This window comes from Schistocerca gregaria, chromosome 5 (genome assembly GCF_023897955.1).
Source record: "Schistocerca gregaria isolate iqSchGreg1 chromosome 5, iqSchGreg1.2, whole genome shotgun sequence".
Lineage (NCBI taxonomy): Eukaryota > Metazoa > Arthropoda > Insecta > Orthoptera > Acrididae > Schistocerca > Schistocerca gregaria.
In genome coordinates this window covers 551,868,497-551,896,443 of record NC_064924.1, presented here as the reverse complement: position 1 = coordinate 551,896,443, position 27,947 = coordinate 551,868,497, and the positions used below count along the sequence as shown (strand labels likewise).

General features: G+C 39.6%; 1 protein-coding gene across 3 annotated transcripts in view; it reads right to left on the bottom strand.

The window, feature by feature from the left end:
• The window catches only part of LOC126273160 (trichohyalin-like), a 1,218,599-nt gene that overhangs the window by 79,015 nt on the left and 1,111,637 nt on the right, over nt 1-27,947 (bottom strand). For all 3 annotated transcript variants that reach the window (XM_049976627.1, XM_049976629.1, XM_049976628.1), the window contains 2 exons: nt 21,352-21,421; nt 19,845-20,219 (listed from right to left, as the gene is read on the bottom strand). In XM_049976627.1, the coding sequence (XP_049832584.1) occupies nt 19,845-20,219; nt 21,352-21,421 (445 nt within the window). The remainder of the gene's footprint in view (nt 1-19,844; nt 20,220-21,351; nt 21,422-27,947) is intronic.

The window sequence follows — 27,947 nt, the reverse complement described above, 5'->3', positions numbered from 1 at the left end:
CTGTTCCTTATCTACATAAAGGATTTGAGAGATAATATCAGCAGTCATCTTTGGTTGTTTGCAGATGACGCTGTCATTTATCGACTAATAAAGTCACCAGAAGATCAAAACAAACTTCAAAACAATTTAGAAAAAATATCTCAATGGTATGAAAAGTGACAGTTGACCCTAAATAATGAAAAGTGTGAGGTCATCCGGATGAGTGCTGAAAGGAACTCGTTAAACTTTGGTTACATGATAAAGCAATCTAATCTAAAAGCCGTAAATTCAACTAAATACCTAGGTATTACAATTACAAACAACTTAAATAGGAAAGAACACATAGAAAATGTTGTGGGGAAGGCTAACCAAAGGCTGCATTTTATTGGCAGGACATTTAGAAAATGTAACAGACCTACTAAGAAGACTGCCTACACTACGCTTCTCCATCCTCTTTTAGAATTCTGCTGCATGGTGTGGGATCCTTACCAACTAGAACTGACAGAGTACGTCGAAAAAGTTCAAAGAAAGGCAGCACGTTTTGTATTATCATGAAATATGGGAGAGAGTGTCACAGAAATGATACAGGATTTGGGTTGGAAATCACTAAAAGAACGGCATTTTTTGTTGCGACGGAATCTTCTCAGGAAATTCCAATCACCAACTTTCTCCTCCGAATGCGAAAATATTTTGTTGACACCGACCTACATAGGGCAGAATGATCACCACGATAAAATAAGGGAAATCGGAGCCCATACGGAAAGATATAGGAACTCATTCTTCCCATGCGCTATACGAGATTGGAATAATAGAGAATTGTGAACGTGGTTCGATGAACCCACTGCCAGGCACTTACATGTGATTTGCAGAGTATCCATGCAGATGTAGATGTAGATGCTTTGAAAATACTAGACAATCATAAATACGTATTTATGACATTCAAATTCTACAAAAAAAATCTGAGCAGTTCAGCAATGAGACTCGTGTATGTCGTGTTTGGAAGAGTGTTCAGCAACTGGGTGGTCGAGTTGTTGCTTGGCCACAGTTTGTCAGTGGCCATTAATGTGGACAGACAGCTTGTTGGTTAACATGCCCACATAGAATGCAGTACAGTGGTTGCAGCTTAGCTTGTAGATCACATGACTGGTTTCACAGGTAGCCCTGCCTTTTACGGGATAGGTGATGTTTGTGACCAGACTGGAGTAGGTAGTGGTGGGAGGATGTATGGGACAGGTCTTTCATCTAGGTCTGTAAAAAGGATATGAGCCATGAGGTAAGGGGTTGGGAGCATGGGTTGTGTAGGGATGGATGAGTATATTGTGTAGGTTTGATGGATGGCAGAATACCACTGTTGGAGGGGTGGAAAGGATAGTGCATAGTGTGCAGGGCATTTCTCATTTCAAAGTGTCATGAGAGGTAATCAAAACCTTGGTGGAGAATGTAATTTAGTTGCTCCAGTCCCGGGTGATATTGAGTTACAATGGGAATACTCCTCTGTGACCCAATGGTGAGACTCTGGGAGGTTGTGGGTGACTGGAAAGATAAGGCACAGGAGATTTGTTTTTATACAAGGTTGGGAGGATAATTATGGTCTGTAATTGCCTCAGTGAGATCTTCAGTATATTTCAGGAGGGACTGTTCTTCACTGCAGATGCGATGACCATGGGTGGCTAGGCTGTATGGAAGAGACTTTTTGGTATGGAATGGGCAGCAGCTGTCAAAGTGGAGGTATTGCTGGTGATTAGTAGGTTTGATATGGACAGAGGTACTAATGTAGCCATCTTTGAGGTGGATGTCAACATCTACGAAGGTGGCTTGTTGGGTTGAGTCGGACCAGGTGAAGCAAATGGGTGAGGATCTGTTGAGCTTCTGGAGGAATGTGGATAGAATATCCTCACCCTTGATTATTTGTATTTTTCATTAGGCTTCCACTATCATTGCTATTGCAATACTGTTTGCCAACTTTGGGTTATTTAGCAACTGAGTGTTTTTTCTTTCTTTTTTTTTTTGTGGTTATTTCCGTGTGTGTCTGTGCTTTATGTACTGTCACCATATATAAACCATTAGATCATCAACATCCTAAAATGGTTGGAAGGCCCTGCTCATAATGCTCCAAACATTCTCAACTGGGGAGAGATCCATGACCTTGCTGGCCGAGGTAGGGTTTGGCAAGCATGAACTCAAATAGTTGAAACTCTTGCTGTGTGCAGGTGGGCATAATCTTGCTGAAATATAATCCCAGGATGGCTTGCCATAAAGGGGAACAAAATGGGGCATAGAATATTGTTGACATACCACTGTGCTGTAAGGGTGTAGAGGATGAGAACTAACCAGGTCCTGTTATGAAAAGAAATGGCACCCCAGACCATCACTCCTGGTTGTCGGATCATATGGCAAGTGACAGATGCCTGGGGCATCTCCAGATAAGCTTTCACCCAGAATCTCATTGCCTGGAGTAGAATTGTCTTCAATGATGATTCTTGCTTTGAACAGAGACCTGAAGACCAGCAAAGATGTGTCTGGAGATTCACCAGAGAGCGGTGTTATACCATGCTGACTGTCACTAACCATACAGACCAACAACCAGGAGTGATGATCTAACAGAACCCCTTTGGCTGTTATCTACACAAAGCAGTACATTGACAATATTCTACGCCCGTATGGTTGCCTTTCAAGGCAAGCCATCCTGGTCTTAACTTTCAGCAATATAGCACCAGCTCACAAATGCTTGCCAAATCCAATTTGGCTTTTAAGGTCACCAGATATCTCCCCTACTGAAAACATTTGGAGCATTATGAGCGGAGCCCTCCAACAAGTGTTGGATTTTAACAGTCTAACGTGCCAGTTGGGCAGAATTTGGCACAACATCCCTCAGGAGGACATCCAACAACTCTGTCAATCAATTCCAAGCTGAATAAATGCTTGCAGAAGGGCCAAAGGTGAACCAATGCATTACTAACTTGCTCAATTTGTGAAGATCTTGCTCTTGAAGAAATCATCCAATTTTTCTGAAATTGTAATCATTTGTTTGTCTGTATTCGTACACCACATCTGCTGATTTCCATTCCACTCAGATAAATCCCTCAGGATAGGTCTTTTTTTTTCCTTTTTTCCCTTAGAGTGTGTACAGAAATGTCTACAACTAAACTGCCTGAATGCATAAATGAATACAGAAGAATTGTCTGCTGTGGAAACAGGCAGTTTCTGAGCATGTTGTATGCCTCATTCAAGTTAGCTTATTACCTGTTATAGCAGACAGTTTATTTGAATCCTTCCAGTTAGTACTAGTTTCCCTGAACTCGGGAGATAAGAATGTATCCTTGTATTCCATCACCCTCATTGACTTAACCATGATTAATGTACCATCTTTTTGTTTTATGTACTCATTTAACATTTGTATTACTTTTATTTTCATTTCTGTCCTTCTCTTTGGTTTTACATGTCTCCCCCTCTACTTTCCTCCTATTTCTCAATTGTGTTATTCATTCTACTTCTCATTTTTGCTCCTCTTAACCTGTCTTTACTTCTCACCCTGCCTCTGGACTGAATCTGACAGTGCTTGCATCTCCCTCTCCATCTTTATCTTCCATGTCATCTCGAAAGGCAAGTCTCTTATCCTGGTGTGTAAGTGAGCTGATAGTCATTGCTGCTACTTCAGAGTCCACCCCCCCCCCCTTTTTTAACTGAACTAATTGTTCCAAAAGCTAGAATATTATTCTGTACTTCTGTATCTGTTTATTGGCAGCTCTTCAAAGTTCACATCATGAAGGTAAACTCTGGCCAGCCATTTGTCTCCATTTAGTTTTATATTTTTCTTAAATCAATTTGCTTTAGAAACACTCAATTTGTTTGCATAATTTGTAAGTATGTCATAATAAAGCTATGTTCCAGTGGCAGCCTCATGAAAATGAGCATGATTTGTGTGATTCTCAGGTGTCCACCCAGGTTATGTCATAAACTTTCCACAATATTTCAGCAAACAGACTCATTGTCATTTCCGGGTCTGTTTGGGTCAGTGGCCATTGCTCCATCCATCACTATACTCCTGCAGTGGTCCATGCAGCTGCCACAGTGGGTGGTGGCAGTGGTGGGGGTGGCGACACCCTGCTGTGAACAGTGGCCCCCAGTCTCTGCACCATTGCCATCAGATGTGGACCTCACTGTATGGAAGCACTTTTGCTCTTTCTTGGCTCAGTGCAGGGCCCCATGCCCAGCTCATTTGTAGCTCACTATCTTTGTGAACAAGATATTCTTGGACACTCATTTCAATGGCTTCTTTAATAATGAAATCCCAGAAGGAGGAAGAGTGCCTAAGTATATTGATTTTGTTGTAGTCTACAATCTAACCAGTTTTTATAAAATAGTCAGCTATGGCTGATTTGGTGGTCTGGTGAAATTCAACAACATAGCGTCAATGTTCACAGCACCTCTCTTCAACCATGCACACAGTTCCCCCAATGTATACAGGGGATTTAGTAGACCTCTGGCTTACAGTAGACCTACTTAATCCTTTAGTGAACTTTGTAGCTTCAAGGTCTTAGGGGGCAGGCATACTACACAATTAACATTGTATCATTCCCAAATTTTGATTGCTTTTCTAACTGTGTTGCTGATGAACAAGATGCACACTAGCAATTTGTGCTCCTCTTTCTTCCAGCTGTTGTCTAAACTCGGTCACTTGTCTGTTTGCTGTTTAACAATTTCTTCAGAAAGTCGCCTCCAGGTGCTTGATCTCAGTTGGAAGGCTGTCTTGGTTGCAGATGGATAGCACCCTTTGAACACAAGTGTGTGTAAAATGCCTTCGAATTTGGAGTTGTGGTAACTACCGACAGTGTGTAGATGCAGATCAGTGTGTAAGTTTTCTGTACACACTGAGTCATAGCTTACCATCTGGTATCCACTTTGCCAGGACATCAAGAAATGAGGGGATGCAATCCTGTACCAATTCCATAGTAAACTGGATGTTGGGGTGATGCAAATTCAGATGATGGAAAAGTTCAAGAAGCTCTCTCATCCATGTGGCCATTGATGAACATGTCATCCACATAATGGTAGAAACCTTTTGGTTTTTGTTGGACTTCGTCCAACAACATCTCCTTGAAATCTTCCATGAACAAATTTATCTCCACCAGTGGCAGAGGACATCGCATGCTGACGTCATTCGTCTGTTCATAACAATTTCCATTGAAGAGGATGTGATCTGGGGTGAGCACAAACTTGAAGATTCTCATAAGGTTGGTCTCAAATTCTTACAGATGTTCTACAAAATGAATGGAATTATGGATGTGATGTTGGCACTTCCTCACAGATGGACTCATGAGAGCATTCAGGTGTTTTGCCTATCCATACATTGCTGCTCCTATATTGCTTACTATGGGCTGTAGTGAAATGCCTCCTTATGGACTTTTGGCAGCTCAGACAGTTGTGGTGGAGTAGCACCTTATGGTTGAATTTTCTTGACAGTTTTTGCACCAAAGGTACTGTGAATAAATTTGATGGTTTTTTCTATTTTTCCTATATGCTGTGTCATCCAGAAGTCTATAAATTTTCTGTTTATATTCTGGGCACAGAAGCAACACCACAGTGTTCCCTTTGTCAGAAGGCAGGATGACCAAACCTTGTCACCTGGCTACTCTTCTTGTCTTTGAAATGTTTCTCTTTGGTGGTGCAAATCTGGTGCTGTTGCACCACCACTCTATGGGCTGCACTAGTACTGCTCCACCTTGACTGTACGGACTGTTAAAAGTCAATAAGAGGGCATCCTGCTGCTGCCCATAGTCAGAAATATAGGCCCAGCTACATTTGGCTTGGCCAAACATCTGACTGCTCTCCGGGGCCCATCTGTGGGGAAATGTTAACATCATACCTATAAGTCCATTCAGTTTTTACAACATCTGCAAGACTTTGCCCAATGATAGTGTCCTGCTGGTGAGTTCTGACAAGTGACCCTCTTCACTAGGGTATCACTAAAGGAATCCATGGAACTGATAAATAGCAATTGTGAAAAGGAAAGCTGCTACTCACCATATAGCGGAGGTGCTGAGTTGCAGATGGGCATAATGAAAGGGCTTTCAAAAATCAGCTTTTGGCCAGTTAGGCCAGTAGGACCTGGCCGAAAGCTAATTAGTGACAGTCTTTTTGTTGTCCCTATCTGCGACTCAGTATCTCCACTATATGGTGAGTAGCAATTTTCCTTTTCACAATATTGTTACATTCCATCCCGAATTTTCCATTGAACTGATAAATAAGAAATTTGAGACCAACCTCATGAGGTTTTTCAAGTGCACAACTGCTTCAACTTCTTCATGTTTGATGGATATTATTTTGAACACAAGGACAGTATCTCCATGGGGTGCCTCTGTTGCCAGTTGTGGTGCATTTATTTATGCAAGGTTTAAATGAGAAGGCATTGGAACAAGTCCAACAAGAACCAAGCTGTTCCTGCTGTTATGTGAATGAAACATTCATAATTTTCCCATGTGGACTTGACAGCTTAGAGGAATTTTACCATCACCTCAATTCACTTCACACCAACATACTGTTTAGCATGGAGATGGAATCGGATGACGTCCTCACATTTCTTAATGTCCTGGTGAAACGGAAACCAGATGGTACATTGTGACACTGTGTGTACAAGAAGCCTACACATACTGATCTGTATCTACATGTGACAAACAGTCACAATTCACAGCGTTATGGCGTTTCACCAAGACAGCCTTCCACCTGAGTTGACACACTTGGAGACAACATTCCAAAGCAACAGGAACAGCAATAATCAGATAAGTCACACAGAAAAGTCAGCAGACTTTGGAATGAAACTGTCAAATGTGTATTTCGCCCATACCCTAGGATCTCGATACTACTAGGTTTAGTAAAGGATTACCTAGGGCACTGTAAACCAGGGACCTACTAAATCTCCTGCCACTGCACCGAGGCATACAGTGGGGATACTGCACATATAGTAAAGAGAGGTAATTTGAACATACTCAATACACTGAATTACTCCAGACCTCCAAATCAGCCATTGCTGACCACAGAATAAAAATTGACGATAATACATATTGCAACAAAACCAAGATGCTAGGAAATCTTACTCTTTCTGGGATTGCATGATTCAAATTGAAATTAGATGCCAAGACAGTCTAATCAACAAAGATGGTATCCTGCACTCAGCCAAGATAAAGCAATTTGTCCCCACCCAGTGAGGTCTGCACCCAGCAGCGACAGCATAGACACTGAAGGTTGCTGTTCACAGCTATGAGCCACTGCCGCTTCCACCACCACCACCACCACCACCACCACCATCACTAACAACACTAACATTAACCACCACAGCTGATGCACAGATTGCTACAGGAGCAGAGTAATGGAGTGGCCAATGACCAACATACATTGACCCAAATTGAGAAGCAGCCACCAAGAACCACCTGAAGGTGGCTACAAATCTGTTTAATGGAGTATCATAGGGAATTCACAATGTGACCCAACTGAAATCCTGAGAATTCTACAAGTTAAAAATACACTGGGAAAACACTGTATTGCATATGAGCATGACTGCCCACTCATTGCTTTGTAATTGAGCATTTGCAAGAAAATGTAGTGAACAGTTGTAGTGTAAGCAGTCTACTATCTTCTAATAAATGATCACATGTTAGTTCTGTTTGTACTCTTTCAAACAATACAAGTACAACTCAAGTGGCAGCAGCTTTTCTAAAAGTAATATGTTTCTTTCTAATTTATTTGATCATATTTAGCCAAGACATGCATGAACAGCAATAAGGAATATAGTAATAGTTATTTTTCATACAATGCACACACAGTTTCAATGATTTGCTTGTCTTTTAATAACATAAACTTTGGCATGTTTGACATCCCTGAAACTTCAACATGATGCATTGTCACTAGAGATTTATTTTTATTTTTATGTTAATGACAGGAGGCAATGTGGTTGAGACAGGAACTTTAATATGAAAGAAAGACATGCCAGTAAAGTCACAGCAAATAAAGTTTTTTTTCAAAAGAGTTTTCACTCTGAAAATTATGTCACCCATATTATATAATCAATTACTCCATTATCATATATGAGACGCTTTCAGCAATGTGCTCCAAAAGACATTCATTGTGGCATGTGGAATGTAAACACTGAAATGAAATGTAAACAAGGAGAAGGGTTAGCCTGTATTACTTGGAGAGTGGCCTCTGGTCAGTGGTGGCAAGCACTGCTGTGCAATCAGAGAGGGATTGTGGAGTGGCCCTGCAGGCAAGGCAGGTGAGATGGGACTGTGTTTGTACTCTGTATGTGTGCTGACAACAGGTCTGTGGTGTGCCAGGGAAGGCACGTGGACTGAGGGTTGCCACTGTGGACAAAGAAGACTGGAAGTGGTTATCAACTACATTGGACACATATATGGTATTTCAACCCTGGAACTTTTGAGGCATTGTGACCATTTGAGCAGGGAGTTTTGGGTCTATGTCTCACTAAAGGAAGTAGTCATCCTGAAAAGTATGGTAGAACTGTGTTACAAACGTGTTTACGAAGAAGTGTGATGGGATACTGAGAATGTCATTGATCCAAAGGCTCTTGGAAAAAGTTTTCTTGTGGTGAAATGCGAGAGGTACCTTCTTGATGTTGAGGCCAGATATAGGTGGCATGAGAACTTTTGAGAACTGACTGGTCAAAGGGATGGGTAACTGTAAGTAATTATTTGTCATATGTTCTTATAAACTGGTTCACTGTGGAACAATTGTACAGCAATAACAAGTATTTGTTTTTAATGAAACCTGTCATATTTGACTAACTCTCCTCAAATTATTATTTGTAAGTTTAAATTTTTTTTGTAATTTTAAAAGGTTAAAATTTTGTTATACTTTTTGGAAAAATTGAGTACACAAGGTGTTGATGGACATTATGAATAAACAGTAATACTTGTATACGGGTAAAGGAAGGCTTCATACCTGTATCTGTGAAAAACTATTAAAGGGTCTTGAAACTAACTAGTTATCTTTAGAAGCTTTTGGGGGAGAGAAATACAGTAGAAGACAAATGGGTAGCTCTGAGGGATGAAGTAGTGAAGGCAGCAGAGGATCACGTAGGTAAAAAGACGAGGGTTAGTAGAAATCCTTGGGTAACAGAAGAAATATTGAATTTAATTGATGAAAGGAGAAACTATAAAAATGTAGTAAATGAAGCAGGCAAAAAGGAATACAAACGTCTCAAAAATGAGATCGACAGGAAGTGCAAAATGGCTAAGCAGGAATGGCTAGAGGACAAATGTAAGGATGTGGAGGATTATCTCACTAGGGGTAAGATAGATACACCCTACAGGAAAATTAAAGAGACCTTTGGAGAAAAGAGAGCCACTTGTATGAATATCAAGAGCTCAGATGGCAACCCAGTTCTAAGCAAAGAGGGGAAAGCAGAAAGGTGGAAGGAGTATATAGAGGGTCTATACAAGGGCATGTACTTGAGGACAATGTTATGGAAATGGAAGAGGATGTAGATGAAGATGAAATGGGAGATACGATACTGTGGGAAGAGTTTGACAGAGCACTGAAAGACCTGAGTCGAGACAAGGCCCCGAGCGTAGACAACATTCCATTAGAACTACTGACGGCCTTGGGAGAGCCAGTCATGACAAAACTCTACCATCTGGTGAGCAAGATGTATGAGAAAGGTGAAATACCCTCTGACTTCAAGAAGAATATAATAATTCCAATCCCAGGTGTTGACAGATGTGAAAATTAACGATCTATCAGTTTAATAAGTCACAGCTGAAAAATATTAACACAAATTATTTACAGACTAATGGAAAAACTGGTAGAAGCTTTTGGTGATGTTGACTGGAATACTCTCTTTCAAATTCTAAAGGTGGCAGGGGTAAAATACAGGGAGCAAAAGGCTATTTATAATTTGTACAGAAACCAGATGGCAGTTATAAAGAGTCGAGGGGCATGAAAAGGAAGCAGTGGTTGTGAAGGGAGTGAGACAGGGCTGTAGCCTCTCCCCAGTGTTATTCAATCTGTATATTGAGCAAGCAGTAAAGGAAACAGAAGAAAAATTTGGAGTAGGTATTAAAATCCACGGAGAAGAAATAAAAACTTTGAGGTTCGCCAATGACATTGTAATTCTATCAGAGACAGCAAAGGACTTAGAAGAGAAGTTGAACGGAATGGACAGTGTCTTGAAAGGAGGACTAGCAATGGCAAGGAAAGTGTTTCTGAAGAAGAGAAATTTGTTAACATTGAGTATAGATTTAAGTGTCAGGAAGTCGTTTCTGAAAGTATTTGTATGGAGTGTAGCCATGTATGGAATTGAATCATGGACAATAAATAGTTCGGACAAGAAGAGAATAGAAGCTTTCGAAATGTGGTGCTACAGAAGAATGTTGAAGATTAGGTGGATAGATCACATAACTAATGAGGAGGTATTGAATAGGATTGGGGAGAAGAGAAGTTTGTGGCACGACTTGACTAGAAGAAGGGATCGGCTGGTAGGACATGTCCTGAGGCATCAAGGGATCACAAATTTAGCATTGGAGGGCAGCGTGGAGTGTAAAAATCGTAGAGAGATACCAAGAGATGAATACACTAAGCAGATTCAGAAGGATGTAGGTTGCAGTAGGTACTGGGAGATGAAGGAGCTTGCACAGGATAGATTAGCATGGAGAGCTGCATCAAACCAGTCTCAGAACTGAAGACCACAACAACAACACAAGCTTTTTTCAAAGGTTTGTTTATGAAATATTAATTTTGTTTAAATTTTTGTGTAGTTTTGTTTTAGCAACATGGTGTGCCAAGAGATCCCTGTGCTTAATTATGTGAAAAAGAAAAATACAATGTATGAACTTCGAACTGAAGGTGAGGATCCACAAGGAAACGTTGAAGATCTGATGCGCCAGCTGTGGGATGCATCTGACCATACAGTAAACATCACGACGAAGTGGATAGGTGACGTGAGTGCAGCCACCTCCACTGTGGTAGCTGCCTTGGATGAGACTGGTGGTAAGTTGGCCTTTTACATATCTTGTGAACCATCTCAAAGATAGGCCAAAAGATTGCTGGAATCATATCAGAGACTTGCAGGCAGTTAATTGAGACTCAGAATAGAAAAATAAAATTCAGAAGTTATTGAATGTGATTGATGATCACCACATCTAAGTTTTTAAGGTTTTAGAAGGTGATCACCATGTCTAAGTTTTTAAGGTTGTAGAAGGTGCTAGTGAAGCAGATGAAATAAATTTGCAGTCGCAAAAAGAAGGGACTACTCTGTTGGATTGTCCTACATCATATCAGTTCACTAAACTTACAAATTTATTTGTATCAGTGTCACAAAAGATAGGTAAAAATGAAATGAAATGATTGTGTAGCACTAATGGCCAGGAGGCTTCATCTGGGGAAGTTCAAGCATTGGGTGCAAGTCTTATTTCAGGTGATGCCACATAGGGCAACTTGCATGATGGTGGTGATGAAATGATGATGACAGCACAACATCCAGTCCAAGAGCAGAGAAGTCTCCAACCCGGCCAGGAATTTAACCCAGACCTGCTGCATGGTAGGGAAATGTATTACCATTCAGCTAAGCAGGCACACACAAAAGATAGGTATTATGTTGAAAGAACCATTTACACAACCGAAAAAGACAATAAGGTCTCTTATGAAAATGGTGGAATTGAGTAAGGTATATAATGTGGGTGATAGTTATGTTTTAAAAATATTGTATCCATTAGGTAAGGGAATATTCTGCGATACAATTCATCAGATTATTCAAAATTACAAGAAATAATTAGTAAGGAATATGTTCCCAAAAGATTAATGAATGACCTTCACATTCATTTATTCATGGATTCATAGTGAAGATGAGACTTTGCCTAATCACGTACATGATATCAGTATGTTGGCTAAGGCATTGTGTAGATGCCATATGCCATAAGTAAAAGGGAGTGATGCATAATTGGTGGGATAAACTGAAGGGGTAGACAAGAATAATAACCAGGGGAACAGAGTAAGGATCACAAGAGCTTGCTGCCAATCAGTGCAGTAAAATAATCACTGGTAAAAATAATAAGCTGTTGGAAAAATAATAAGTTGCCACTTGTATGTGCTCATGTAAATAAAGACTCAGTCTGTGCACTGAATGATTCAGGAAATTATGTCTCCATAATGGAATTACAAAGGTATAAGGCAAATATTGGGGTTTGTAAGCTTCCAAGGTTATGTTAGATTAAAGTGAGATGTGAGGCAGCAGGAAGTTCAGGACTGAAGATAATCATAGAGATTGTAGTGAAGATTGGTATACAGATGCCTTTATAGAAAATCTGTGTTGGTTGCTGAAATGAATTGATACTAGACTATGACTTGTTGCAAAAGGGGGCAGGATTACTTTGTGATGGGGTGGCAAGGAAGTTTTCATCTAAGTTCTGCTTTGTGGCCATATTACTAATAAAGGTATCCATAAGGCACAAGCAGCCCAGAATTTGTTACTCGAGCAGGTTGATGTAGGGAAACTGCCACCACAGAAACTGGAAGAGTGTGGTAACTTACTAGAAGTATATGGCAATGTACAGACTCAGAGGTTAGGTATGAACAACCAGGTTAAATATCAAATAAAGCTTATGAATTAGGACCTGGGTAAGAAATGCCAAATAGATTGTTGCCTCCAAAAACAAAGCACTGTAAAAGATTGTTCATTTGTCATTGCAACAAGGGGTTATTGAAACTTCCAAATCAACTTATGTGTCACCCACGTTTTTGGTTCTGTAAACCTGGGAGGAAGGGAGCAGGGGGAGAGGGGGTTGGACAGGTGGTGGACTACAGGCATCTAAATAAGAAGGTTAATTTATAGTCAGTGCTGCTTCCTGATTTGCATAACTGTTTTGCCTGGTTAAAGGGGGCTAAGTATTTTACTATTTTTGACTTAAACCAGGTATACTATCAAATTTATCTGACTGAAGAGTCGAAGACAGTCACTGCATGTGGACTGAATGGAATCTTTTTCAATTCCAAAGAGTTCCATTTTGGTTGGGAGCAGGAGCTCCTGTGCTCTCCCAATTATTTGATTTTGTATTTGATTACTTAAAATTTATATATTTATATAATTCTTAGATGATATAATTATTTTTAGTGCTTCTTTAGAAGAACACATGGATCAGAGAGATCAGGTGTTTCAGCATTTAAGAGAAGCATACCTTACAATGAAATCATCAAAGTTTAGTTTAGCACACTCCCTGGCTTTATTCTTAGGTTGTACAATTTCAGGGAAGAGAGTGCAGATTGATCAGGTAAAAACACACTCCATTTCTATGTTTCCTCCACCTGAAACTGCTAAAGGTGTTGCTAGGCTCATACGGATGATAGCATTTTTAGGGAATTTGTTCCTAACTGTAGCCAGTTAGCAGTACCTCTCAGAGAACTGTGAAGAAAAGGCCAGAAATTTCATTGGATGGGTCCAAAACAAGCTGTCTTTGAAGGGCTGAAGAAGGCACTTATGAACACTTGAGTGTTAGTAGGTCTGGATTTCGAGAAACCGTTTATCTGTCAGACTGATGCGTCTATGACCATAGTGGCTGCTGTTCTTTTGCAAAAAGAAAATGGGGAACATGTAACAACAGAACATGCCTCCAGGGCATTGTCTGAAATAGAAGCCTATTATTCAGTGTACAAATTGAAAGCATTATTGGTCTTATTTGCAGTAGAGAAGTTCCACTTCTATCTGGAGCACAAAAGTTGTACACTGGAAACTGACAATCAGGTGCTGAAATGGGTTCTGGAACACTCATATACAGCTGGAAGAATTCCTCTGTTTGTGGTATGCTTGTCACCAATTAAATTTAATGTTAAACACATAAAGGGAAGTGAAAATGTTATTGCCAACAGATTAAGTGATATGTTCAAGGAGGAATCTGGATAAAATCGGGAAACAGAGAAATTAGTAGAATCACAGGAGATCAGAGGAACTATAAGGGGAAATAATAACTGGTGGACTTACTGGAGCTCTTTCAGATCTCAGGTGAATGCCAGGATAGTGACAGTGAATTCAATGTTATTAAAAGACAATTGGAAAACAACAAAAAGGTAAATGGGTATTTTCTTAAGAATTATGTGTTGTGTCATTGAACACATAATGATAACAAAGAAAAAATAGTGTTACCTAAGAAGTTACTGGCATCAGTAGTTAAGTATTATCATGAATCTGTCACAGGTGGTCATTTATGTATGTACAAGACCTGGATGTATATCAAGGATTATTTTAAATGGAAAGGAATGTGTATGGATCTATGAAAGTTATTGGGACAATGCCATGTTTGTAAAATCAGTAAAGCAAGTAACGGCAGGCCACAGGGGTGCATATTCTGGGCCTTTTACGCTGATCTTGGGAAGGTTGGTTGATTGGTTGATTTGGCAAAGGGGACCAAACCATGAGATCATTGGTCCCATCAGATTAGGGAGGGATAGGGAAGGAAGTCGGCCACACCCTTTCAAAGGAACCATCCTGGCATTAGCCTGAAGCAATTTAGGGAAATCACGGAAAACCTGAATCAGGATGGCTGGACACGGGTTTGAATCGTCATCCTCCCGAATGCAAGTCCAGTGTGCTAACCACTGCACCACCTCCCTTGGCGATCTTGGGAAGCTAGTAGATACCTATTTGTGGTGGTAGATGCAGTTTCAACATTTGTGTGGCTAGTTCCTACTTGGTGCATGATGGCAGACTAGTATAATGGCCTTAAGAAACAATTCTGGAGAGTGATAAGGCTCCTTCATTCCATACAATTTAAATGATATGTTTTAGTAGTCAAATCCATGTAACCACCACTCCCTATTTACCATAGCCCTCTTTTGTGGAAAGGGTTAGATATAATCTCAAGACAGCCATTGATTATGTATTATGCTCAGGATCAAACAAGAATGTATCAGTCACTTCCATGGCTATGATATGTTTTCAATATCACTAATCTTGAAAGTCATCAAACTTCCACACTTAAGTTCATGCTGGCATATACTATTAATTCTACCTTCTGTAGCCTGTGGGTGATTGACGATTAACTACATGAGGAAAGCGATCCTACGACTATTAAAGAAAACAGGTGTGGTCCAACAGCTGCACACCACAGAGGTTCAACAGCTGCACGTCACAGAGAGGCTGAGAGGTAAACCTAGTAAGACAGCCCATGATGGTTAAAACTGGGGACAAGGATTTTATCAGAAATTTTTGTGCAGCAAGTAAGGAGGCTTACAGTGTAACAAGTAAAATGTTGCTCAGATTTGTAGGTCCATCTGTAAGTCATTAGACTTGTATTCTCCAGTCTTTCTCTTGGTACATGATGCCATCTCGACAAAGCTCTACAGTGTGCTATGAAGTATGCTTTATGGTGCAACCTGTGTAGTTTCTCAAATTTTTTGTGTATGAAGTGCATTCAAGTTCTAAGGCCTCCGATTTTTTTTCTCCGGACTGAAAAGAGATAGAAACATGCGCATTGTTTTAAAATGAGGCCGCGTTCATTGTCAATACGTCCCAGAGATGGTAACACCGTATGGCAGATGGAATTATACCGCCAGCGGCGAGAATCAGAACTGTTTTAAATACTTAAACTGGCAACGTTTACCTTACTTGAACAGGGTGCAATCATTCGTTTTCTGAATTTGCGTGGTGTGAAACCAATTGAAATTCATCGACAGTTGAAGGAGACAAGTGGTGATGGAGTTATGGATGTGTCGAAAGTGCATTCGTGGGTGCGACAGTTTAATGAAGGCAGAACATTGTTGTGACAACAAACCAAAACAACCCCGGGCTTGCACAAGCCGGTCTGATGACATGATCGAGAAAGTGGAGAGAATTGTTTTGAGGGATTGCCGAATGACTGTTGAACAGATCGCCTCCAGAGTTGGCTTTCCTGTCGGCTCTGTGCACACAGTCCCGCATGACGACCTGAAAATACGAAAAGTGTCATCCAGGTGGGTGCCACGAATGCTGACGGACGACTACATGACTGCCCGTGTGGCATGTTGCCAAGCAATGCTGACGCGCAACGACAGCATGAATGGGACTTTCTTTTTGTCGGTTGTGACAATGGATGAGATGTGGATGCCATTTTTCAATCCAGAAACAAAGCGCCAGTCAGCTCAATGGAAGCACACAGATTCACTGCTACCAAAAAAATTTCAGGTTACCGCCAGTGCTGAAAAAATGATGGTGTCCATGTTCTGGGACAGCGAGGGCGTAATCCTTACCCATTGCTTTCCAAAGGGCCCTACGGTAACAGGTGCATCCTACAAAAATGTTTTGAAGAACAAATTCCTTCCTGCACTGCAACAAAAACATCCGGGAATGGCTGCGCGTGTGCTGTTTCACCAAGACAACGCACCCGCACATCGAGCTAATGTTACGCAACAGTTTCTTCATGATAACAACTTTGAAGTGATTCCTCATGCTCCCTACTCACCTGACCTGTCTCCTAGTTACTTTTGGCTTTTTCCAACAATGAAAGACACTCTCCGTGGCCCCACATTCACCAGCCGAGCTGCTATTGCCTCAGCGATTTTCCAGTGGTCAAAACAGACTCCTAAAGAAGCCTTCGCCGCTGCCATGGAATCATGGCGTCAGCGTTGTGAAAAATGTGTACGTCTGCAGGGTGATTACGTCGAGAAGTAACGCCAGTTTCATCGATTTTGGGTGAGTAGTTAATTAGAAAAAAAATCGGAGGCCTTAGAACTTGAATGCACCTCATATTTGTATGCCTGTTATGTTTCCATTTATATGATCTTATTAAGCAGTTTAAAGAAAAGGAAAAAAAGGCTACTCAGCATTGTCTGGACCCCTCTGCTCTGAATTGTAATGCACCATAGGTGAAGTCTGAATCACCCCCAGAAGAAGGGGAAGGAAGTTTAAGGGAGGGAAGAATAAACCATATAAGGTTATAAACTCATATAAGGTTAATTATTTTTTTATCGTATCTGAAGCATCTCCAATCTCGAACAACATTCTCCAAAAGATATTCACTGTGGACTGTGAGATGTAATCAGTGCATTGTGGCAAGAGCAAGGAGAAAGGTCAGTCAGTATTGGGCGGAGAATGTCTCTGATCAGTGACGGCAAGTACCACTGCATGCACACTGAGAAAGGAGTGTGAAGTGGGTTTGCAGGTGAGGTGGAGGAGACATGACAATGTTTGAACTCTGTAAGGATGCTGACAATGGTTTCATGGTCTGTTGAGGGAGGCATACAGACCAGGAAATGGTTGTTGACTACATTGGACAGATATATGGTATGTCAGCCTTGGAACTTTTGAGGCATTGTGGCCATTCAAGCAGGTAGTTCCAGGTTTAAGTCTCCTTAAAGAAAGTTGCCACAGTCAAAAGTGCAGCAGAACTGTGTGGAAAATGTGTTTCTGTTAGAACTGTGGAGGGATACTGAGACTGCCATTGATCTAAGGGTTTTCGGAAAAGATTTGAGACTTGTACATTCATTAACTCATCCTTCAATCTGATGATATTTGGCGGTACCGCAAACTCACTTGTATATTGTAGTGAATTTCTAGAGGTACCTTGTTGATGTTAAGGACAGATGTAGGTGGCATGAGTAATTCTGAGATGTGAGCAATCACAGGGATGGGCAACTAAACGATTATTTGTTGTATATGTTTGTAAATTGGTTCACTGTGGAACAACTGTCAAGCAGTAACTAGTGTTTGTTTTCAATGAAACCTATTTTATTTGACTGATTGTGCTCATATTATAATCTGTAAGTTTAAAATTCTTTGTGATTTTAAAGGTTAGAACTTTCTAATACTTTTTAGAAAATTGAAGCACACAAGATGTTAATGGACATGATGAATAAACAGTAATACCTCTACACTGATAGAGGAGGGCTTCATATTTGTATCTGTGAAAAACTGTTAAAAGGACTCAAGATTAATTACTTATTTTTAGAAACTTTTTTTAAAGTATGTTTATGAAATATTAATTTGAAGTATGATGACCAAATACTTGGTAGGGCACAGTTTGACTTATTTTTATCTGTTGGGCTACTGTTGCTAAAGTTTCTTTTGGCTTCCAGTAGACCACCAGCACATTCCACTCCCCACAGATCCACACCTCTACCCTCTTTTTTATATTTTCAGGATTAATACTCAACAAATGATTGTCAGTTCAAACGAGACACAATTTTGACTTTCATACTGACAACATGTTATATAGTTCATTATTAGTCTGCTCGCTTAACTAACGAAATAGAATCACAACTGATTTCAAAAGCCAAGTATGTCCTAATGATTTTAGAATGGATCTTTTTAAAAAATCATAACTTTGTAACAACGAATGTAATAAATTTGAATGAAATGCATTGTGATAAGTTCTAATGTGATTTGTTGAATCAAAAAAATGTTTTTACAACTGCATTATAAATCATATGTTTACAAAATATTGTTTGTACAGGGTCATTATTCATTCAAAGGTATTGTACAGGCTATTCTTACACATAATTTGCTCCTAAAATCCCACATGCCAGACAAACAATGGTGGTTGATTAACTTTGACACCCGAAGTCCATATCACTTTTTCTTTTCTGGGTATTAAACCTTATAGAACATGTTTAGAGTGCTGTATGTAGGCAGTTCATGTCTGTATTTATCAACCACTCTCAAAGAGCTATGGAATTTGCCCAACAGGAGGGCATGCCATGTCACTGATGCCTTTATTTACAGTGTCTTATTTTGCATTTAAACTTGCATTTCTCCAAGGTGGTCACATACCAGATCATGCAGCTAGTGTCTGGCAGTGCAGGGTGTACAGGAATGAAATCACAAAAATGAAGAGTTAGTGTCACTGAGGTTATTAAATTCATTGCAACGGCATTTATGTAGTGGGGAAGTGGTACATTCAGCATCACTTCCATGATCTGTCAATGTGAATGCCATGTTGCACATGAGAGTGGTATATTTTTTCTGTAATAAATCTCCTGCAGACAGAAGCGTAATATTATGAAATGACATCATGTTGTAGTCTATCTAGGTAAGCAATACAGACCGCAATGGGCTAAATGAAGAACGTTTCTGTGGTATAAGAGTTAACTTCACAGTACTAAACATTTATCTTGACACTAATTTGCTTGTATTCAAATTGCATATTTTTGCATATTCAGTCTGCTGGATGACTGGTGGTTTTTAAATTCCTCAAAATGGTGCTGCATTTAGTGTATATCATTCTGGCGAACTGCAAGAGTGATATTCTTCTCTGTTGTGATTTAACACTTCCTGTCTGTCAACATTGCTGGTCCTACAATACTCTTATGAGTACTGAGTACCCTACCATGATGATTGCAAGAAATAAATTGAATGTGCTTTATAGATTTCATTCTGATCGTTCTTCCAAAATATGCATGTTATGTACTATCAATGGAAAACCTTCTCTCACTTTACCTTTTTCTGTAGTAAACATTTACATTCCTTGTTATCGTTGTATTCATACATGCACACTGTAACAGTGCTACCAACTAATTTTTGTTTCACTTTCCAGCTATATAAATCTCAATATAGTTCATACTGTGTTTTATTTGATTGTTTTCAGACACCCTGAACATACAATTAATCACATGTAAAACTGTAGTACCTTAAAGCTTCGAGTTTCAGTCAGATGAAGTGTTCCTCTTTTTGTCATTTATTTATTATCTGAGGGCTAAGATCAACACTTATAATTTCTATGTTAATTTTTTAAAGAATAGCTATAACATTGGGCACTAGGGGGCTTTTCACAGTCACAACATTCATTTACATGGGCTGCACATCTAAAAATAAGTAATACTGACATCTAAGTGAGAATAATAATTTATGATTGTGAAAGTGTTATTTTGTATGATTGGGTACAGTTTCTTACCTTTTCCATGATCTGTTTCCGACGTGTTGATTCCTGATGTAACACCTTCTCCCTTTCGGCAGTTATTCTAACACTTTCACGAAGTGCCTCCTCCAGCTCCTCAATTCTATCATCTTTCTGTCGAACCACCACAACCAGTTCCTCAAGCTCAGCTATGTTTGCATTCTCCTGAAGAGCAGTTTCCAGGGTACCAATTTCTTTCTCCAGTTCAGACACCTTTTGCCCACGTTTCTTGAGTTCTTCCTTAAGTTCTTGAATTTCACTCACTTGATCATCAAAACCATCACTCTTTTCTTCTTTCGCATCTTCCATAACTTCCGAAGCATTTTTGCTGCTGATGTTCAGAGTTTCCACAGCCTTGTCCTGCATTTCCACCTATATTTTGTGTTCCAGTGTAGGGATTGAAACTCAAATATGAATTGCAGGAACAAAACAAAAGATACACAAATAGGTGGGGAAACAAAACAAATCATACTGTCAATTAATAAAATTCTGAAACTGTTGCAAGGACCAAGAAGATGTGTTGAAATAGATGAAGACAATACAGAAAAAGACAGAATCTAAAGCAGAAATGCTTCTGTTTACCCAACACCAGCTACCATTGCAAAAATGAATTCTCACATTAAAACATGTTAAAACTCTACAAAAAGACTCAAACAAGATACAGGATAAAGCAGGAGAGGAAAACTAAAAAAAGCTCTTCAAGAAACCAGCAGGGCCAGGCTATTTCAAATCAAAAAGAAATAAAGAGATGAAAATAGAAGCATTTTAATTGGAATATAAAGAATGGTGTGGACAGTGTGGTAGAGAGAGAGAGAAAAAAATAAAATCTGTATTAGTAAGTGTTAAAATATTTGCTGGATTGTTAAAAAACAATATTAGTAAAGATCTACAGAGATTATCATACATGAATGTCTGATACAGATGATACATGCATATATTGTACAGTTAACACTGGTTAAATTCTCATATTTAAGAACATGCATACTAATCACTTTTTCAAATTGCTTTTATCATCATATAAATTAATATTTCAATTGATATATGACAATATGTAGTACAGAAGATATGTTAGGAAACATCCACATGTAATAAAGTGTTTAAAATACATCAGTGTAGGAAAGAAGAACTGTTATTGATCCAATCACCGTATAAAATGCAAAGAATAGAAGAAGAACAAATTGTATTTTATAAATATCAGTTGTCACATGCACCATAACAAAGTGATTCACATAATATCACAACAGCACACAGTACTAGTATGTTTTTCAATTTTAAATTCTTCTCATTCATTATTTGACATGTTTCTGATCCTTAATTTCAGAATTGATTCACTCCAATATTTACAAGAATGTGTCAAATTAAGGAAAGTCCTGATATAATAGTTATAAAAAAGGAAATAATGTACCTAACTAGATCAAGTCATGAACTAAAAGAGATTGGTAAGTTATTATAGCAAAGTCTCTGAAAACATGAATACAAGAAGGCAAAGTGTTACATTGTATACCTCTTCTCTCCTTTCCATTTGTGCACTGGCTTGTTGGCTTCTCAGTTTTGCTTGGGCATTCTTCAGTGCCCTGAAAAAAAAAAAAAGATTCAAGTTCAATATTGTCATTCTTCTACAGTCCTGCACATGTGATATGCACACAATCAATATATTTTATCTACATCTGGATTGTCGGTATGCTTCTGTGTGGGCTCTAATCTCTCTGATTTTATCCTCATGGTCTCTTTGCAAGATATACGTAGGAGGGAGCAATATACTGCTTCACTCTTCAGTGAACGTATGTTCTTGAAACTTTAACAAAAGCCCATAATGAGCTACTGAGTGTCTCCTGCAGAGTCTTCCACTGGAGTTTATCCATCATCTCCGTAACCCTTTTACGATTACTAAATGATCCTGTAATGAAGAGCACTGCTCTCCGTTGGATCTTCTCTATCTCTTCTATCAACCATATCTCGTACGGATCCCACACTGCTGAGCAGTATTCAAGCAGTGGGCAAACAAGCGTACTGTAACCTACTTCCTTTGTTTTCAGATTTGCACTTCCTGAGGATTCTTGCAATGAATCTCAGTCTGGCATCTGCTTTACTGCCGATCAACTTTATATGATCATTCCATTTTAAATCACTCCTAATGCTTACTCCCAGATAATTTATGGAATTAACTGCTTCCAGCTGCTGACCTGCTATTATGTAGCTAAATGATAAGGGATCTAACTTTCTATCTATTCGCAGCACATTACACTTGTCTACATTGAGATTCAATTGCCATTCCCTGCACCACGCGTCAATTCGCTGCAGATCCTCCTGCATTTCAGTACATTTTTCCATTGTTACAACCTCTTGATACACCACAGCATCATCTGCAAAAAGCCTCAGTGAACTTCCGATGTCATCCACCAGGTCATTTATGTATATTGTGAATAGCAACGGTCATATGACACTCCCCTGCGGCACACTTGAAATCACTCTTACTTCGGAAGACTTCTCTCCATTGAGAATGACATGCTGCGTTCTGTTATCTAGGAACTCCTCAATCCAATCACACAATTGGTCTGATAGTCCATATGCTCTTACTTTGTTCATTAAACGACTGTGGGGAACTGTATCGAACGCCTTGCGGAAGTCAAGAATTACGGCATCTACCTGCGAACCTGTGTCTATGGCCCTCTGAGTCTCGTGGACGAATAATGCAAGCTGGGTTTCACATGATCGTCTTTTTCGAAACCCATGCTGATTCCTACAGACTAGATTTCTAGTCTCCAGAAAATTCATTATACTCAGACATAATACGTGTTCCAAAATTCTACAACTGATTGACGTTAGAGGTATAGGTCTATAGTTCTGCACGTCTGTTGGACATCCCTTCTTGAAAACGGGGATGACCTGTGTCCTTTTCCAATCCTTTGGAATGCTTCGCTCTTCTAGAGATCTACGGTACACCACTGAAAGAAGGGGGGCAAGTTCCTTCGCATACTCTGTGTAAAATCAAACTGGTATCCCATCAGGTCCAGCGGCCTTTCCTCTTTTGAGCGATTTTAATTGTTTCTGTATCCCTCTATCATCTATTTTGATATCTACCATTTGGTCATCTGTGCGACAATCTAGAGAAGGAATTACAGTGCAGTCTTCCTCTGTGAAACAGCTTTGGAAGAAGACATTTAGTATTTCGGCCTTTAGTCTGTCATCCTCTGTTTCAGTACCATTTTGGTCACAGAGTGTCTGGACATTTTGTTTTGATCCACCTACCGCTTTGACATAAAACCAAAATTTCTTAGGATTTTCTGCCAAGTCAGTACATAGAACTTTAAATTCGAATTCATTGAACGCCTCTCGCATAGCCCTCTTCACATACATTTCGCTTTGCGTAATTTTTGTTTGTCTGCAAGGCTTTGGCTATGTTTATGTTTGCTGTGAAGTTCCCTTTGCTTCTGCAGCAGTTTTCTAACTCGTTTGTTGTACCACGGTGGCTCTTTTCCATCTCTTACGATTTTGCTTAGCACATACTCATCTAACGCATATTGTACGATGGTTTTGAACTTTGTCCAGTGATCCTCAACACTATATGTACTTGAGACAAAACTTTTGTGTTGAGCCATCAGGTACTCTATAATCTGCTTTTTGTCACTTTTGCTAAACAGAAAAATCTTCCTATCTTTTTTAATATTTCTATTTACGGCTGAAATCATCGATGCAGTAACCACATTATGATCGCTGATTCCCTGTTCTGCATTAACTGTTTCAAATAGTTCGGGTCTGTTTGTCACCAGAAGGTCTAATATGTTATCGCCACGAGTCAGTTCTCTGTTTAACTGCTCAAGGTAGTTCTCAGATAATGCACTTAAAAAAATTTTCACTGAATTCTTTGTCCCTGCCACCCGTTATGAATGTTTGAGTCTCCCAGTCTATATCTGGCAAATTAATATAATATAAGAACTAACCAAGGCTAAGAACCACAAATGGAACAAAGTCTTTGATTTCAGGACTTTTAAAAATAGAGGAAACAGTACACAGGGACTGCAAAAAATTATTCAATTGAAAAAAGGATGAAAAAAATTCTTATGCTCTTGAATCAAGAAACAAAAATGCTGAAGCAATGGAAACAGTTATTACAAACTATAATATTATGTTACTTCTGACTGCTAACATGCACCTTATCTTTCTTCTGATGGAGAAAAATAGATAAGCTGAACTGCTAGTTGAAAATATATTGGGGGGGGGGGGGGGGGGGGAGTGTCACTACCAATAGGTATAATTTCTATTATTACTGGTGTGGGAAGTAAGCCCTTTTTTGGTAAATTTTTTCCAGGCACACTGCTTTAAAAGAGGTCTAGGTAAATGAAGTATCCTACACAAAAGAAACTTGTTTGAATAATCTTATCATGCCAGAATGGAAGTTTTACTCTGCAGCGGAGTGGGCACTACTGGCACTGCCTGGCAGAGTAAAACTGTGTTCCGGACTGAGGCTCAACCTTTGCCTTTTGCTGCCAAATGCTCTACCGTCTGAGCTTCCCAAACACAGCTTATGACCTCTCCTTACTGCTTTACTCCCACCAGTACCTCACCTCCTACCTTCCAAACTTCACAGAAGCTTTCTTACAAAATTTGCAAGACTAGCACTCTTGGAAGAAAGGATATTGCAGAGACATGTCTTAGCCACAGCCAGAAGGTAGGAAATGAGGTATTGGCAGAAGTAAAGCTGTGAGGATGGTTCATGAGCTGTGCTTGGGTAGCTCAAGTGGTAGGACACTTGTCTGTGGAAAGCAAAGGTCTCAAGTTTGAGTCTCAGTACAGCACTCAATTTTAGTCAGCCAGAAAGTTTCATATCAGTGCAGTCTCCTGGAAACATCCTCTAGGGTGCGGCAAAGCCAGGTCTCCACAGTATCCTTTCTTCCAGGATTGCTAGTCTTGCAAGTTCCACAGGAGTGTTGCTTTGAAGTTAGTAGATGTGATGAAGTAGTGGCAGATGTAAAGCTTTGAAGATAGTTGTGAGCATTGCTTGGGTAGTTCCGGCAGTAGAGCAGTTACCCACAAAAGGCAAAAATCCCGGGTTTGGGTCTAGCACACAGTTTGAATCTGCCAGGAAGTTTTACATCAGCACACACTCTGGTTTTACATCAGCACACACTCTGCTGCTGAATGAAAATCTCATTCTGGAAACTACAATATTTTTTCTTCCATAAGTGCTAGTGTTGCATGTTTTACAGGAGAGCTTCTGTGAAGTTTGGAAGGTAGAAGATGAGGTAATGACAGAAGTAAAGCTGTGAGAATGGATCATGAGCCATGCTTGAACAGCTCAGGCAGTAGAGCACTTGCTTGGAAAGAGCAAAGGTCCCATGATTGAATCCCAGTCTGGCACACAGTTTTAATTTGCCAGGAAGTTTCAGTCTTACCATAATGCATCAGAATGTTAGAGGAGTAAAAAACAAAGTTAATACACTTTTTATCCATTTATGTGATGTCAAAAGGAACTTGATATGTTATATCTGCCTGAGCAGCCTGTACATAGAGGAATCCATATGCTAACCATAAATGACTAAAATTCAGCAACCGATTTCAGTAGGAAAAATGCAGATAAAGGAGGAGCTGTCATGTAAGTAAAAAATAGCACCAGGTTCATAATTATTTCTGCTTAGATCAAGAATTGGAAACCTGCATTTGTGAACTGTTGCTACCAGAAAGGTCATTTATAAATGTTACAGTAATGATACATAGATCCACACTGGAAAACTTTAAGTTATTCTTATAAGAACTTGAATATATATAACGCCAGCTAGCAAAAAAAAGACAGTAAATGAGAAACAGTGGAGATGTTAATATTCGTTTTCTGAAAGATTCATATAAGAGAAACAATTTGTAAATATCACTTAAAACTTATAGGTTTTGTTGTTAATTTTCATGCCATAATTGCATAGGAAAGCAATACACTAGTACACAATATTTTTGTAGGTGAACACTTAAACAGTGACATGAATATTTATTCAGTAGTGAATACCCTCTTTGACCGTGATTCACATGAGCCACAATTAATAACTTATCTAACAATAATTACATGGTAATTAATGAATAGACAAGAGCGAGTTTCAAAGCAATCTTTCAGACAGCTGTCTGGAGGGATGTGTATAAAGTGTCCCTTTACATCAGCCTTTTCACCCTGGTAGCCCCTTTAAACATCTGAGCATGGAATTGCAATGGAGCCTACATATATGTGATTAGACCAAATGAAGTTTGGTGTAGACTGTTAGCTAGAGACTAATAACTGCAAGGCAGGCGTATCAACATAAAATTGATATGTATTGTAAGAGGTCAATATAAGACTTAAAGGGCAGTACATATTCTTAAAGTGTGAATCCAATGGACTTACTGAGACTTGAATAAAATCCTTCTACAAGCAAACTCAGATTAAAGGGATGAGGAATCAGGTGATCCCGGGTCATAAAATATAAGGGAAAGACAATACACAAACAAAAGTTGGTAAATGAGGACTGAGTCTTACCAGAAGTCTTAACTACCATAAAACTGTAGACAGATCCACAAAGTGAACTCTACAGTTAAGCTGCCAAAAGTGTACTATCCAGCAGATTTCTCAGTAAACTTTACCTGCTAGCATAAAGATAATAACAGAAATGTGTGAGAAGTGTGGGTGGTAATATAAATTTTCAGGGAAATAGCAAAAAGTCTGGCTAAATCTATCTCTCTCTCTCTCTCTCTCTTCTCTCTCTCTCTCTCAGATTCCTACAGCTGTCACTGCACCCCCTACATCTGTTGCCATCGGTTATACCTTCCCTGTCTTCTGCTGTTACTCTTTTTCTCACAGCCTACTTTAACCCATCTAACCAAGAAACCTTTGGTCTTCCTCCTTTCTTCTCCTTTTTCCATGAGGGTGGTACACAAGGTGATCTTTGGCCACCTGTCATACGTCGTTCACATTGTATGTCCATACCATGGAAGCTGCCGTTCTTCTATTCTAAAACTTACTACATCTCATGGCCTACATGCCAGTTCTAACCACCCCTCAGCATAAGAGCAGTTTGTTCTGGTTAAGAATGCTGATAAACAAAGTTTCCTCATGCAGCAGCTGAATGATCAATGAGACTTATAGAAAAGGTATCACATGCTGGCTACAAGGATGCTAGCAGAGCACTGGTAGAGAAGCTTTTGTTCCCTCTGGTCCTTGCTCTTGGCAAAGCATGCTGTGCCCCCCCCCCCCCTCCCCCTCCAGTGATCTCCAGACACTATTCCACAATTCAATTACCATTTCCCTTCTGATTGGCTGGTGGTTCATTCACTGCACAAGGGTGTGCCCAGCCGTACTGCACACTATATAATGTATATAATACAGCTTTCAGCCTTGTTTATGTGCCTGTCAATGACTCAACACCTCTGCTACTCCAGGAGTTGTCACTTTTTCTCCTAAATTCTTTAATGCCAATCAGGATTCTCAATGTTTGAAACTTGCAGTGGTCTGTACTTTGTTGGGTAGTTAGAATTCATTACTAACATTTATGGTTCTGGTTCTTTTCTTGACTAACAACTCTGACAATGCAACCATTTTCCTTTGTGTGAACTACATCTGTCACAAAACCCATGAAATGTCATCTTTTAATCAATGTCTGTTGGGAAAGGTAATTGATCAATACTGCCTATTACTATCACATGACACTGTCTGCACATCCTGTCTTCAAGCATTGCCTCTTAATTTCACTTCCTTTATAGCTTGTTGGGACAAATGCTACCAGTTACTTCCTTGTACCACCACACATGAATACCTCATTTCAACAGACAGGAATTATACATCTGCACTCATACTGTGCAAGGCACTGTAAAGATTGCGGCACATAGTATTGCCAATTGTACATCTACAAACATACTCCGAAAGCCACCATAAGGTGTGTGATGGAGAGTACCTTGCATCACTACTACTCATTTCCTTTCCTGTTCCACTCGCAAACAGAGCGAGGGTAAAACTACGGTCTATGTGCCTCCATATAAATCCTAATTTCAAGTATCTTATCTTCATGGTTCTTATGTGTAATTTATGTTGGTGGCAGTAGAATTGTTATGCAGTCAGCTTCAAATGCTGATTCTCTCATTTTTCTC